Below are 15,000 nucleotides of genomic sequence, written 5' to 3'. Positions count from 1 at the left end.
TGATCTCTCGGATCAGTTGTTGCGTGGGCGTCTCAATGGGAGTTTTGTTATCGATGACGCTCTGAATAGCCGACGCCCATCTCATGGCCTCGTTCAGGAGTTTGGTGTAAAGGCGGTAGGAGTGTTTTCTGCCGTGAACCACCACATTCCAGTAACCTGCACACGGAATCATCCGGAACTCAGTCAGAACTCTGGAACTCTACTCAGATTAATATCTTCATGAGAACAGCTGCAGTCCACACTGTGTAGTGTAGTGTAGTGTAGTGTAGTGTAGTGTAGTGTAGTGGTTTAGAACAAGACCCTATCAGTGACCTCGATCACCTTCTGGACCTCGTTCTCATGCTATGTGGAATGATGTAGGACTTGTTCACTACTACATGTACTCAGTGTACTCTTAAATGAGCAGAGGTTCATTTAGCATGTTAGCGCTAACCTTTCTGGCTAATCCCTGACAGACTGCAGTGTGAAAGTGTTTTAAACGTAACAGTTTGGAAAAAGTAAAAATAAAGCAGAATCTCCAGCTAAAGAAATGATTATCATTATAAAATTATATTGAATACTGTATGTTGCAGGGTTGTGATTAGTTGATTATTTTTACTGAATGACATAAAATAAATATTATTCTCTCATTATACCAGTGTCTTTGAAGACTCGATCGTCAGGCTGAACCACTGAACACAGGCTGTTGAGCACCAGAGTGCCGAGGCGAGCCGAAGAGCGCTCAGACGATTTATAATAATCCAGACAGTTCGCTGTCAAAACAAACCAACGTTTCTTCAGCTTCAGAGATGAGCTCTTCATACTCGTCTTCATCTCCTTATGCAGCCAGCCTGAGGGAGACAGACAGGTGAGGGAGACAGGTCAGAAAGAAAGGTCTGACAGACAGGTGAGGAAGACAGGTCAGACAGACAGGTCAATGACACAGATCAGACAGAAAATCGAGGGAGACAGATGAAAGAGACAGGTCAGAAGGAGAGGTCAGACAGACAGGTCAATGACACAGATCAGACAGAAAATCGAGGGAGACAGATGAAAGAGACAGGTCAGACGGAGAGGTCAGACAGACAGGTGAGGGAGACAGGTCAGACAGACAGGTCAGTCAGCTTAAGTCTCCCTCTCACCTCTGACGATGAAGTCCTGTGCGTCCCTGCGAGTTTCTCCCCTGGGTTTGTGTAAAAGTCCGATCCAGTGGTGCATCTCCTCAGGCAGGTCTGCATTACAGTGGATCACTCGATTAGCTGTGATGATCACAAATGAGTTGGGCCTGAGACAACATCACAGAAAAATGATTACTGAGATGACCTTACAGAGAAGACATTACAGAGAGGACATCACAGAAAAATATTACTGAGACAACATAAAAGAGAATAGAGTACAGAGAGGACATTACAGGAAAGACATCACAGAGAGGACATTGTTATGATTATGAATAGTAAATGAGTTAGGACCTGTCAGGATTGTCTGACGCACACACTGAGTCAATTAGTCCAACATCCAGAGTTCCCTAAAGATCACCAAAAATATTAACCAACAAATCAACACAATTTAACACTTGCAAACTATACATATAACTAAATATAATAAATATAAATAAAAAATATATAAATAAATAAAAGACGTGTATTTATATAATATAAATAAATATAATAAATATAAATAAACATAATAAATATAAATATGTCGATGATGAGTGTGATGTAAATAAAGGGGCTTGTTGTTAAATCTCACCACTGCATTTTTAGGGTTTGCGTCTTCATTCTGCATTTCCATCAGCTGGTGCAGGGAGGCGCTGTGTACACGACTTAACACACTGAACCAGCCACTGTATACACACACACACACACACACATATAAATATATATATATATATATTAATTGTCATCTTGCACCATTGCACCTTGGGAGCTCAATGGTTAAGGAATTAAGGACTTTGGATCGAAAGGTCACAGGTTCAAATCCCACCACCACTGAGCTGCCACTGCTGGGCCCTTGAGCAAGGCCCTTAACCCCCCCTTGCCTGTAAGTCGCTCTGGATAAGGGCATCTGCCAAATGGCATAAATGTAAATGTAAATCATTTCTACCATTAGTCGTATATGTGGGTATATATGTATATGTGTGTGTGTGAGTGTGTGTGTGTGTGTGTGTGTGTGTACAGTGGGGGAAATATTTATTTGATCCTCTGTTAATTTTGTACATTTACCCCTTACAAAGAAATGAAATGTTTATGGTAGGTTTTATGGTATACATTGTTATGGTAGGATCCGTTGTGGCGACCCCTAATGGGATAAGCTGAAAGAAGAAGAACAAGATTTTAACAGAAAGAGAAAGAATATAAAAAAAATAATAATAATTTTTTATATTATATATAAATGTATTTGTATTTGATCGAGAAAAACCAGCAAGAATTCTGACTCCCACACATTAAATTATTCCTGTACCTTTAAGAAAGTTCTCCTAATATCAACTCATTATGTGTATAAAAGACACCAGTCACAGAATCTACCTCTTCCATTCAAACCTCTCCACCACCATGGGAAAGAACAAAGAGCTGTCAAAAGACATCAGGGATGAGATTGTAGCTCCTTCCAGCATTGTGCAGGTCTACAAGAGCATTTCTGTACCCTGAGCAGAGAAACAGCCCCGAAGCAGAATGTCCCTCTCAATGTTTAACACTGGGGATGTTCTTGGGGTCACATTCTGCATTTCTCTGCCTCCAGACACGGTGAGTCGTGTTGATGCCAAAGAGCTCAATTTTGGTCTCATCTGACCACATCACATTTTCATCACAGTCTCCTTTGAATCATTCCGGTGTTCATCTGCATCTTCATTTCAACTTCAAATTGAGGTGTTTAACTTCAGACGGGTCTGTTCATGTACATTCTTGAGCAAAAGGACCTCAGTATTTTACCATTGTTTTTCTTGGTGACTGTGGTCCAGTTCCCTTAAAATCATTAACAAGCTCCTCCTGTGTAATTCTGGACTGATCCTCATATTTCTCAGAATCATCCTCAGCCCATGAGGTGAGATTGTGCATGGAGCTCCAGAGCAAAGGCGATTAATTTATCTTGTATTTCTTGTATTAATTATCATGCCAACAGTGGTCACTTTCTCACCAAGCTTCTTGCTGATGGTCTTGTAACTCATTCCTAAAAATGTTGAGGAGTGTATAAAGAACATTAGACAGTGGATGCTTGATAACTTCCTTCTGCTAGAAATATGATGTCGTTACAGGATGCAGAAAAACTAGTAGATGCTTTTGTAACATCTAGATTAGACTACTGTAACGCTTTACTGTCTGGGTGTTGGAGTAAGTGCAGAAATAAGCTTCAGTTAGTTCAGAATGCAGCAGCAAGAGTCCTCACTAGATCTAGAAAATATGATCACATCAGCTGTACCAGGATGATCCTCCACGCCTACTTAGATCAAAAGGTGCAGGCTATTTTTTTGTACCTCAAATAATGAATGCTCCAGCAGGGGGCAGATGTTTCTCTTATAAACCCCACAGTTATGGAACAACCTTTCAATCAGTGTTCGGGACTCAGACACAGTCTCAGTGTTCAAGTCGAGGCTGAACACATATTTATTTAGTGGAGTCTTTAGTCAGTAGGTGTTTGTGAGGTAAAGGAGCAGATCTGGAGGGGACATGGATATGGAGTGTTTGGTGAACTGGGATATTTGGATGCTGTCGTCTCCTCACTCTCACACGTTCACTCAGGTTTGTTGACGGTGGTGTGGTGGGTTCCATGAAATTCCGGCGTAAGAACGGGAGCTTTGAGGATGGATTGGACTGTAGTTAATATCAACAGTCTGCTACACTGACTCAGGACTACAGTTTGCTTCTGATCTCCATCACTGCACCTCAACATCGTTTATCTGTAATAAATGAACATTCGGTGCAACCCAGATGAGGATGAGGTTCCCTCGAGTCTGGTTCCTCTCAAGGTTTCTTCCTTATGCCATCGCGCGGACATTTTCCTCCACCGACTTGTTCATCAGGGACAAACTTACACATAAAGAACATCTTATTCATTTTTATCAACACATTATCTGTGTAAAGCTGCTCTGAGACAATGTTTATTGTTAAAAACGCAATACAAATAAACATGAATGAATACAATTGAATTCAAATTTCAGCCTTGTGCAGGTCTACAATTTTGTCCCTGATGTGCTTTTTACCAGTTCTTCGGTCTTTCCTATGGTGGTGGACAGCTTTGAATGGAAGAGGTTGATTCTGTGACTGGTGTCTTTTATACACATAATGAGTTGATATAAGGCATATGTGTCAAACTCAAGGCCCGCAGGCCACATCTGGCCCGACGTACAATTATATCTGGCCCGCGAGATAATAAAGATCTAATATTATTTTTATTAATGTCCTGGCGATATGAAGAGCTGATAACACAAACTACAGATCCCATAATGCATCGCTTCAGCTGCCTTACCAAACACTAGACTACCTGGGAACATTCCAGCGTCAATCAAGTCGAGCTTCTGTTGATGTATTTAACTCTATTGTACAGTTATTGTGAAACAGCGCCTCACAGTGGTGAAGAGAAAAGTTGACTCTGAGTAGATGTTTACTGACACTGGCGGTAAACACGTGTGTGTTATTAGTGGAGTGAATGTGACTGTAATTAAGGAATTGAATCTGAGACGGATCTACGAGACAAAACATCAGGAGAAGCTGAAGAACCTGAATGCAGAGCAGAAGATACAGAAAGGAGAAGCGTTAAAGAAGAATCTCACATTTCAGCAGATGTTTTTCACCAGAGCAAAATCCCAAAGTGAAGCTGGTTGAAGTGCTGCATGATGAAGGTGTGCGACAAAATGGCATAAGAGCAAAGAAAACGGAATGTTTTGATTTGTTTATATTTTAACTTTTGCTGAAAAGCACTAATTTTAATATTTTCAGGGTTTTTTTGCAGCATGTTCATATTTCTAACTTGTATAATTTTGACAGAAGATATTTTTATGGAGAGCAAAATATTTTAAGTTATTTAAAGTGTGTTTATTTTTTATAAAATGACATAAGAGCAAAAAATCTGATTGTTTTGATTTGTTTGTTATTTTAACGTTTACTTAAAAGCTTAATTTTTATAGATTTTCTCAGGGTTTTTTCGAAGCATGTTCATATCTCTAATTTGTATAATTCTGACAGGAGATATTTTTTTAGAATAATATTCCTGTCTGTTTTTATTCATATTTATGTTCAAAAAACATTTAGACAGAGTACATGTGTGTGAATGAGAGGGAGGGCAGTGGAGGGGTGCGGTTGCAGGGAGAAGAGCTGGAGGAGTTCAGGTACCTGGGGTCAACAGTGCAGAGTAATGGAGAGTGTGTTAGAGAAGTGAAGAAAAGAGTGCAGGCAGGGTGGAGTGGGTGGAGAAGAGTGATAGCAGGAGTGATTTGTGATAGAAGAGTATCTGTGAGAGTGAAAGGGAAAGTTTATAGGACTGTGGTGAGACCTGAGATGTTGTATGGATTAGAGACAGTGGCATTGAGTAAAAGACAGGAGGTGAAGCTGGAGGTAGCAGAGCTGAAGATGTTTGTTGGGAGTGATGACGATGGACAGGTGTGTGTATATATGTGTGTGTGTTTATGTGTGTATGTATATATGTGAGTGTTTATGTGTGTATGTGTGTGTATGTGTATGTATATATGTGATATATGTGTGTGTGTGTGTGTGTGTATATGTGAGTGTTTATGTGTGTGTGTGTATGTATATATGTGTGTGTATATATATATATGTGAGTGTTTATGTGTGTGTGTATATGTGTGTGTATATATGTGAGTGTTTGTATGTGTGTGTGTGTGTATGTATATATGTGATATATGTGTGTGTGTGTGTGTATATGTGAGTGTTTATGTGTGTGTGTATGTATATGTGTGTGTATATATATACAGTGAGGAAAATAAGTATTTGAACACCCTGCTATTTTGCAAGTTCTCCCACTTAGAAATCATGGAGGGGTCTGAAATTGTCATCGTAGGTGCATGTCCACTGTGAGAGACATAATCAAAAAAAAAAATCCAGAAATCACAATATATGATTTTTTTAACTATTTATTTGTATGATACAGCTGCAAATAAATATTTGAACACCTGTCTATCAGCTAGAATTCTGACCCTCAAAGACCTGTTAGTCTGCCTTTAAAATGTCCACCTCCACTACATTTATTATCCTAAATTAGATGCACCTGTTTGAAGTCATTAGCTGCATAAAGACACCTGTCCACTCCATACAATCAGTAAGAATCCAACTACTAACATGGCCAAGATCAAAGAGCTGTCCAAAGACACTAGAGACAAAATTGTACACCTCCACAAGGCTGGAAAGGGCTACAGGGAAATTGCCAAGCAGCTTGGTGAAAAAAGGTCCACTGTTGGAGCAATCATTAAAAAATGAAAGAGGCTAAACATGACTGTCAATCTCCCTCGGACTGGGGCTCCATGCAAGATCTCACCTCGTGGGGTCTCAATGATCCTAAGGAAGGTGAGAAATCAGCCCAGAACTACACGGGAGGAGCTGGTCAATGACCTGAAAAGAGCTGGGACCACCGTTTCTAAGGTTACTGCTGGTAATACACTAAGACGTCATGGTTTGTAATCATGCATGGCACGTAAGGTTCCCCTGCTTAAACCAGCACATGTTCAGGCATGTCTTAAGTTTGCCAATGACCATTTGGATAATCCAGAGGAGTCATGGGAGAAAGTCATGTGGTCAGATGAGACCAAAATAGAACTTTTGGGTCATAATTCCACTAAACGTGTTTGGAGGAAGAAGAATTATGACTACCATCCCAAGAAAACCATCCCTACTGTGAAGCATGGGGGTGGTAGCATCATGCTTTGGATGTGTTTTTCTGCACATGGGACAGGGCGACTACACTGTATTAAGGAGAGGATGACCGGGGGCATGTATTGCGAGATTTTGGGGAACAACCGCCTTCCCTCAGTTAGAGCATTGAAGATGGGTCGAGGCTGGGTCTTCCAACATGACAATGACCCGAAGCACACAGCCAGGATAACCAAGGAGTGGCTCTGTAAGAAGCATATCAAGGTTCTGGCATGGCCTAGCCAGTCTCCAGACCTAAACCCAATAGAGAATCTTTGGAGGGAGCTCAAACTCCGTGTTTCTCAGCGACAGGCCAGAAACCTGACTGATCTAGAGAAGATCTGTGTGGAGGAGTGGGCCAAAATCCCTCCTGCAGTGTGTGCAAACCTGGTGAAAAACTACAGGAAACATTTGACCTCTGTAATTGCAAACAAAGGCTACTGTACCAAATATTAACATTGACTTTCTCAGGTGTTCAAATACTTATTTGCAGCTGTATCATACAAATAAATAGTTAAAAAATCATACATTGTGATTTCTGGATTTATTTTTAGATTATGTCTCTCACAGTGGACATGCACCTACGATGACAATTTCAGACCCCTCCATGATTTCTAAGTGGGAGAACTTGCAAAATAGCCGGGTGTTCAAATACTTATTTTCCTCACTGTATATGTGAGTGTTTATGTGTGTGTGTATATGTGTGTGTATATATGTGAGTGTTTGTATGTGTGTGTGTGTGTATGTATATATGTGTGTGTATATATATATATATATGTGAGTGTTTGTATGTGTGTGTGTGTGTGTATATGTATATATGTGTGTGTATATATATATATATATATATGTGTGTGTTTATGTGTGTGTGTGTATGTATATATGTGTGTGTATATATATATATATATATATGTGAGTGTTTATGTGTGTGTGTATATGTGTGTATATATGTGAGTGTTTGTATGTGTGTGTGTGTATGTATATATGTGTGTGTATATATATATATGTGAGTGTTTATGTGTGTGTATGTATGTATGTATGTGTGTATATATATGTGAGTGTTTATGTGTGTGTATGTATATATGTGTGTGTATATATATATGTGAGTGTTTATGTGTGTGTATGTATGTATGTATGTGTGTATATATGTGAGTGTTTGTGTGTGTATGTATATATGTGTGTATATATATGTGAGTGTTTATGTGTGTGTATGTATATATGTGTGTGTATATATATATGTGAGTGTTTATGTGTGTGTATGTATGTATGTATGTGTGTATATATATATGTGAGTGTTTATGTGTGTGTATGTATGTATGTATGTGTGTATATATATATGTGAGTGTTTATGTGTGTGTATGTATATATATGTGTGTATATATATATATGTGAGTGTTTATGTGTGTATGTATATATATGTGTGTATATATATATATGTGAGTGTTTGTATGTGTGTGTGTGTATGTATATATGTGTGTGTATATATATATATGTGAGTGTTTATGTGTGTGTATATGTATGTATGTGTATATATATGTGAGTGTTTATGTGTGTGTATGTATATATGTGTGTGTATATATGTAAGTGTTTATGTGTGTGTATGTACAGTGAGGAAAATAAGTATTTGAACATGCTGCTATTTTGCAAGTTCTCCCACTTAGAAATCATGGAGGGTCTGAAATTGTCATCGTAGGTGCATGTCCACTGTGAGAGACAAAATCTAAAAAAAAAAAATCCAGAAATCACAATATATGATATTGAAACTATTTATTTGTATGATGCAGCTGCAAATAAGTATTTGAACACCTGAGAAAGTCAATGTTAATATTTGGTACAGGAGCCTTTGTTTGCAATTACAGAGGTCAAACGTTTCCTGTAGTTTTCACCAGGTTTGCACACACTGCAGGAGGGATTTTGGCCCACTCCTCCACACAGATCTTCTCTAGATCAGTCAGGTTTCTGGCCTGTCGCTGAGAAACACGGAGTTTGAGCTCCCTCCAAAGATTCTCTATTGGGTTTAGGTCTGGAGACTGGCTAGGCCACGCCAGAACCTTGATATGCTTCTTACAGAGCCACTCCTTGGTTATCCTGGCTGTGTGCTTCGGGTCATTGTCATGTTGGAAGACCCAGCCTCGACCCATCTTCAATGCTCTAACTGAGGGAAGGAGGTTGTTCCCCAAAATCTCGCAATACATGGCCCCGGTCATCCTCTCCTTAATACAGTGCAGTTGCCCTATCCCATGTGCAGAAAAACACCCCCAAAGCATGATGCTACCACCCCCATGCTTCACAGTAGGGATGGTGTTCTTGGGATGGTACTCATCATTCTTCTTCCTCCAAACACGTTTAATAGAATTATGACCCAAAAGTTCTATTTTGGTCTCATCTGATCACATGACTTTCTCCCATGACTCCTCTGGATCATCAAAATGGTCATTGGCAAACTTAAGACATGCCTGGACATTAGCTGGTTTAAGCAGGGGAACCTTCCGTGCCATGCATGATTTCAAACAATGACGTCTTAGTGTATTACCAACAGTAACCTTGGAAACGGTGGTCCCAGCTCTTTTCAGGTCATTGACCAGCTCCTCCGGTGTAGTTCTGTGCTGATTTCTCACCTCCCTTAGGATCATTGAGACCCCACGAGGTGAGATCTTGCATGGAGCCCCAGTCCGAGGGAGATTGACAGTCATGTTTAGCTTCTTCCATTTTCTAATGATTGCTCCAACAGTGGACCTTTTTTCACCAAGCTGCTTGGCAATTTCCCCGTAGCCCTTTCCAGCCTTGTGGAGGTGTACAATTTTGTCTCTAGTGTCTTTGGACAGCTCTTTGGTCTTGGCCATGTTAGTAGTTGGATTCTTACTGATTGTATGGGGTGGACAGGTGTCTTTATGCAGCTAACGACCTCAAACAGGTGCATCTAATTTAGGATAATAAATGTAGTGGAGGTGAAGATTTTAAAGGCAGACTAACAGGTCTTTGAGGGTCAGAATTCTAGCTGATAGACAGGGTTAGGGTTAGGGTTCAAATACTTATTTGCAGCTGTATCATACAAATAAATAGTTTAAAAATCATATATTGTGATTTTTTTTTAGATTATGTCTCTCACAGTGGACATGCACCTACGATGACAATTTCAGACCCTCCATGATTTCTAAGTGGGAGAACTTGCAAAATCGCAGGGTGTTCAAATACTTATTTTGTGTGTATATATGTGAGTGTTTGTGTGTGTGTGTATGTATATATGTGTGTATATATATACAGTGGGTACGGAAAGTATTCAGACCCCCTTAAATTTTTCACTCTTTGTTATATTGCAGCCATTTGCTTAAATCATTTAGGTTCATTCTTCTTCCTCATGAATGTACACACAGCACCCCATACTGACAGAAAAACACAGAATTGTTGACATTGTTGCAGATTTATTAAAAAAGAAAAACTGAAATATCACATGGTCCTAAGTATTCAGACCCTTTGCTCAGTATTTAGTAGAAGCCCCCTTTTGATCTAATACAGCCAGGAGTCTTTTTGGGGAAGATGCAACAAGTCTTTCACACCTGGATTTGGGGATCCTCTGCCATTCCTCCTTGTAGATCCTCTCCAGTTCTGTCAGGTTGGATGGTAAACGTTGGTGGACAGCCATTTTTAGGTCTCTCCAGAGATGCTCAATTGGGTTTAAGTCAGGGCTCTAGCTGGGCCATTCAAGAACAGTCACGGAGTTGTTGTGAAGCCACTCCTTCGTTATTTTAGCTGTGTGCTTAGGGTCATTGTCTTGTTGGAAGGTAAACCTTCGGCCCAGTCTGAGGTCCAGAGCACTCTGGAGAAGGTTTTTGTCCAGGATATCCCTGTACTTGGCCGCATTCATCTTTCCCTCGATTGCAACCAGTCTTCCTGTCCCTGCAGCTGAAAAACACCCCCACAGCATGATGCTGCCACCACCATGCTTCACTGTTGGGACTGTATTGGACAGGTAATGAGCAGTGCCTGGTTTTCTCCACACATACCGCTTAGAATTCAGGCCAAAAAGTTCTATTTTGGTCTCATCAGACCAGAGAATCTTATTTCTCACCATCTTGGAGTCCTTCAGGTGTTTTTTAGCAAACTCCATGCGGGCTTTCATGTGTCTTACACTGAGGAGAGGCTTCCGTCGGGCCACTCTGCCATAAAGCCCCGACTGGTGGAGGGCTGCAGTGATAGTTGACTTTCTACAACTTTTTCCCATCTCCTGACTGCATCTCTGGAGCTCAGCCACAGTGATCTTTGGGTTCTTCTTTACCTTTCTCACCAAGGCTCTTCTCCCCCGATAGCTCAGGTATAGGGTTCTGGTCGTCCCAAACGTCTTCCATTTGAGGATTATGGAGGCCACTGTGCTCTTAGGAACCTTAAGTGCAGCAGAAATCTTTTTGTAACCTTGGCCAGATCCGTGCCTTGCCACAATTCTGTCTCTGAGCTCTTCAGGCAGTTCCTTTGACCTCATGATTCTCATTTGCTCTGACATGCATTGTGATCTGGAAGGTCTTATATAGACAGGTGTGTGGCTTTCCAAATCAAGTCCAATCAGTATAATCAAACACAGCTGGACTCAAATGAAGGTGTAGAACCATCTCAAGGATGATCAGAAGAAATGAAAAGCACCTGAGTTAAATATATGAGTGTTGCAACATGGACCCTGGATGCGGCCGCGGCGGAAGAGACAAGCCAAGCCCCGATCGAGGACGTCTCCACCTCCACCACCGGCCTTCGAGATCTCGACCGAGAACCGCTTCGTCCCCCTCCGCGAGACGGAACGCGACACTGTTATTCTCGGAGATTCCATCGTCCGGCATGTCCGCGCTACCCGAGCTAAAGGTAAGGTGCACACTCGCTGTTTTCCTTGCGCTCGTGTTCTGGATGTCGCTGCGCAGGTACCCGCGATCCTGAACGAGAACTTCGGAGCGGTTGTTCTCCATGCCGGATCAAACGACACCAGGCTGCGGCAAACGGAGATCTTAAAGAGGGACTTCAGGATCCTGGTGGAGACGGTACGCAGCACATCACCCACAACGAGGATCATTGTGTCAGGACCTCTTCCCACTTACCAGCGAGGGGCTGAGAAGTTTAGTAGACTTTTAGCACTAAATGAATGGTTACAGTCATGGTGTCGAGAACATAAACTTCTCTTTGTTAATAACTGGAACTGTTTCTGGGAGCGTCCTAGGTTCTTCCGCCCTGATGGCCTGCACCCCAGCAGAGTTGGAGCAGCAGTGCTATCAGATAACATCTCTAGGATACTACACACCATCTGACTGGTAAGACATCAAGAAATCTTCAACTATAAGAACACGCATACTACAGACCAAATAGTTACAAGTTCACACACAGCCCAGTTTATAGAAACCATATCTATTCCTCGGGTAGTAAAACCAAGAATTACATACACAAGATCCAGAAATAATCTTATTGCAGTTAAAACTGAAAAATGCCAGATAAACAAACACAACAAAGTTCTAAAGTTCGGTCTTTTAAACATTAGATCACTTGCACCCAAAGCACTGATTGTAAATGAGATGATCACAGAGAATAATCTCGATGCACTCTGTCTCACTGAGACCTGGATTAAACCAGGTGATTATATGGGTCTAAACGAGTCGACACCGTCAGGATATGTTTATAAGCATGAGCCCCGTCAGACTGGTCGTGGGGGGGGGGGGGGGGTGTGTAGGAACCATTTATAGTGCTTCTCTTAATGTTAGTCAGAGATTAGGATTCAGCTTTAAATCATTTGAAGTGCTCGTTCTTAAAATTGCACTTTCAGACATGCACAGAAAACTCGCTCTGGTCACCGTGTACAGACCCCCAGGACCCTACGCTGATTTTCTTCAAGAGTTTGCTTGTTTTCTCTCAGACCTCTTGATCAGCTTTGATAAAGTGCTGCTTGTAGGAGATTTTAATATTCATGTAGATGATGAAAACGATGCCCTAGGATTATCATTTGTCGATTTACTAAACTCTTTTGGAGTTAAACAAAACGTCACCAGACCAACCCACCATTTTAACCACACACTAGACTTAATAATATCCCACGGAGCAGACGTCACTGATATAGATATTTTACCCCAGAGTGATGACATCACAGACCATTATCTCCTACTGTACACACTACCGGTAGAGCAGATTAACCGTGTTTCACCACGGTATCGACTTGGTAGGACTATTATTCCAACCACTAAGAACAGATTCATAAATAACCTGCCTGATTTATCTCAGTTTCACATTAAACCCATAACTGCTGATCATCTTGATGAGATGGCGAACAACATAGACCTTATCCTCACTAGCACTTTAGACACTGTTGCCCCCATCCGGTTAAAAAAGGTTCGAGAACAAGCACCTGCACCTTGGTATAATAGTCATACGCATGCCCTAAAGAGAACAACACGTAATCTGGAGAGAAAATGGAGGAAAACTAAATTGGAGGTATTTAGAATTGCGTATAAAGACAGTATGCTTAGCTACAGACAGGCGCTAAAAGCTGCTAGAGCTAAACACCTGAGCAAACTCATAGAAAATAACAAAAACAATCCCAGGTTCCTTTTCAGTACAGTCGCTAAATTAACAACAAATCAGGGATCTGAAAAATGTGTTCCATCACAGTTTAGTAGTGAAGACTTTATGAATTTCTTCACTGAAAAAATAGATAACATTCGAAAAACAATTGTGGCAGTTCAACCTCTGACAGCATCTCCCGACACAATCGTACTTACAACCCCACAACTACACTGTTTTACATGTATAGGACAGGAAGAGCTGTATGATGCTATTATGAAAGCTAAATCAACAACATGTCAGTTAGATCCAATTCCCACTAAACTACTGAAGGAAGTGTTATATACAGCTGGTGAGCCTCTTTTAAATATTATTAACTCCTCACTATCGTTAGGTCATGTCCCTAAATCCCTCAAGTTAGCAGTTATTAAGCCCCTCATTAAAAAACCTAATCTGGATCCAAGCACGCTATCGAATTACAGACCAATTTCAAATCTCCCATTTATGTCTAAGATTTTAGAAAAGATTGTCACTGCCCAGCTATGTAACCACTTGCAGGAGAACAATATCTTTGAAGAGTTTCAGTCAGGTTTTAGGCCCCATCATAGCACAGAAACTGCTCTAGTTAAAATCACTAACGACCTGTTTTTAGCTTCAGACCAAGGCTACATCTCCCTATTAGTTTTACTAGATCTTAGTGCTGCGTTCGACACTATAGATCATGATCTTCTCCTCGATCGCTTACAGAATTACATCGGTATTCAGGGACAGGCATTAAGCTGGTTTAAATCCTACCTGTCCAATCGTTACCATTTCGTAGATTTAAATGGAGAGCTATCCAGGATAATGCTAGTAAATTATGGCGTGCCACAAGGGTCAGTTCTGGGACCCCTGCTTTTTACAATATACATGCTTCCATTAGGAAATATTATTAGAAGGCATGGAATTAGCTTCCATTGTTATGCTGATGATACCCAGCTATATATTTCATCCAAACCAGGCGATACAGCTCAATTAGCTCGCATAACTGAGTGTGTTGAAGAAATAAGAGATTGGATGACCCATAACTTTCTGCTATTAAATTCTGATAAAACGGAGATTTTGCTCATCGGCCCAAAAAATAGTACACAGAAGCTCCAGCATCTCAGCCTGCATTTAGACGGTTGTTCTGTAACTACTAGTTCAACGGTAAAAGACCTGGGAGTTATTTTAGACAGCAACTTATCTTTTAAAAATCACATCAATCAAGTTACAAAAACAGCCTTCTTTCACCTTAGAAATATTTCTAAGCTAAGAAATATGTTATCTATATCTGATGCAGAGAAGCTCGTCCATGCGTTCATGACCTCTAGAATAGACTACTGTAATGCATTACTAGGTGGATGTCCTGCATCATTAATAAACAAGCTTCAGTTAGTTCAGAATGCCGCAGCAAGAGTTCTTACTAGGTCAAGAAAATACGATCATATAACCCCAATCTTATCGTCCCTACATTGGCTTCCTATTAAGTTTCGAATAGACTACAAACTACTGCTACTCACTTATAAAGCACTAAATGGTTTGGCTCCCATGTATCTATCCAGTCTCTTAACACGCTACAATCCATCACGCTCCCTGAGATCTCAAAACTCTGGGCTTCTAG

The 15,000-nt window shown here is 40.7% G+C and overlaps 1 protein-coding gene across 1 annotated transcript in view; it reads right to left on the bottom strand.

Moving 5' to 3' along the window:
* myo10l3 (myosin X, like 3) overlaps positions 1-15,000 on the bottom strand; it is a 94,558-nt gene that overhangs the window by 17,363 nt on the left and 62,195 nt on the right. Inside the window, exons 27-31 of the mRNA XM_083536061.1 lie at positions 1,729-1,822; positions 1,449-1,504; positions 1,122-1,264; positions 636-830; positions 1-156 (exon numbers count right to left, since the gene is read on the bottom strand). The exon at positions 1-156 is cut by the window's left edge and continues 2 nt beyond it. Coding sequence (XP_083392187.1) covers positions 1-156; positions 636-830; positions 1,122-1,264; positions 1,449-1,504; positions 1,729-1,822 — 644 coding nt within the window. The remainder of the gene's footprint in view (positions 157-635; positions 831-1,121; positions 1,265-1,448; positions 1,505-1,728; positions 1,823-15,000) is intronic.

Source organism: Silurus aristotelis, assembly GCF_946808225.1.
Source record: "Silurus aristotelis genome assembly, chromosome: 3".
NCBI classification, from domain to species: Eukaryota; Metazoa; Chordata; class Actinopteri; order Siluriformes; family Siluridae; genus Silurus; species Silurus aristotelis.
The sequence above is the reverse complement of the archived record's forward strand: the minus strand, read 5'-3'. Positions and strand labels throughout refer to the sequence as shown.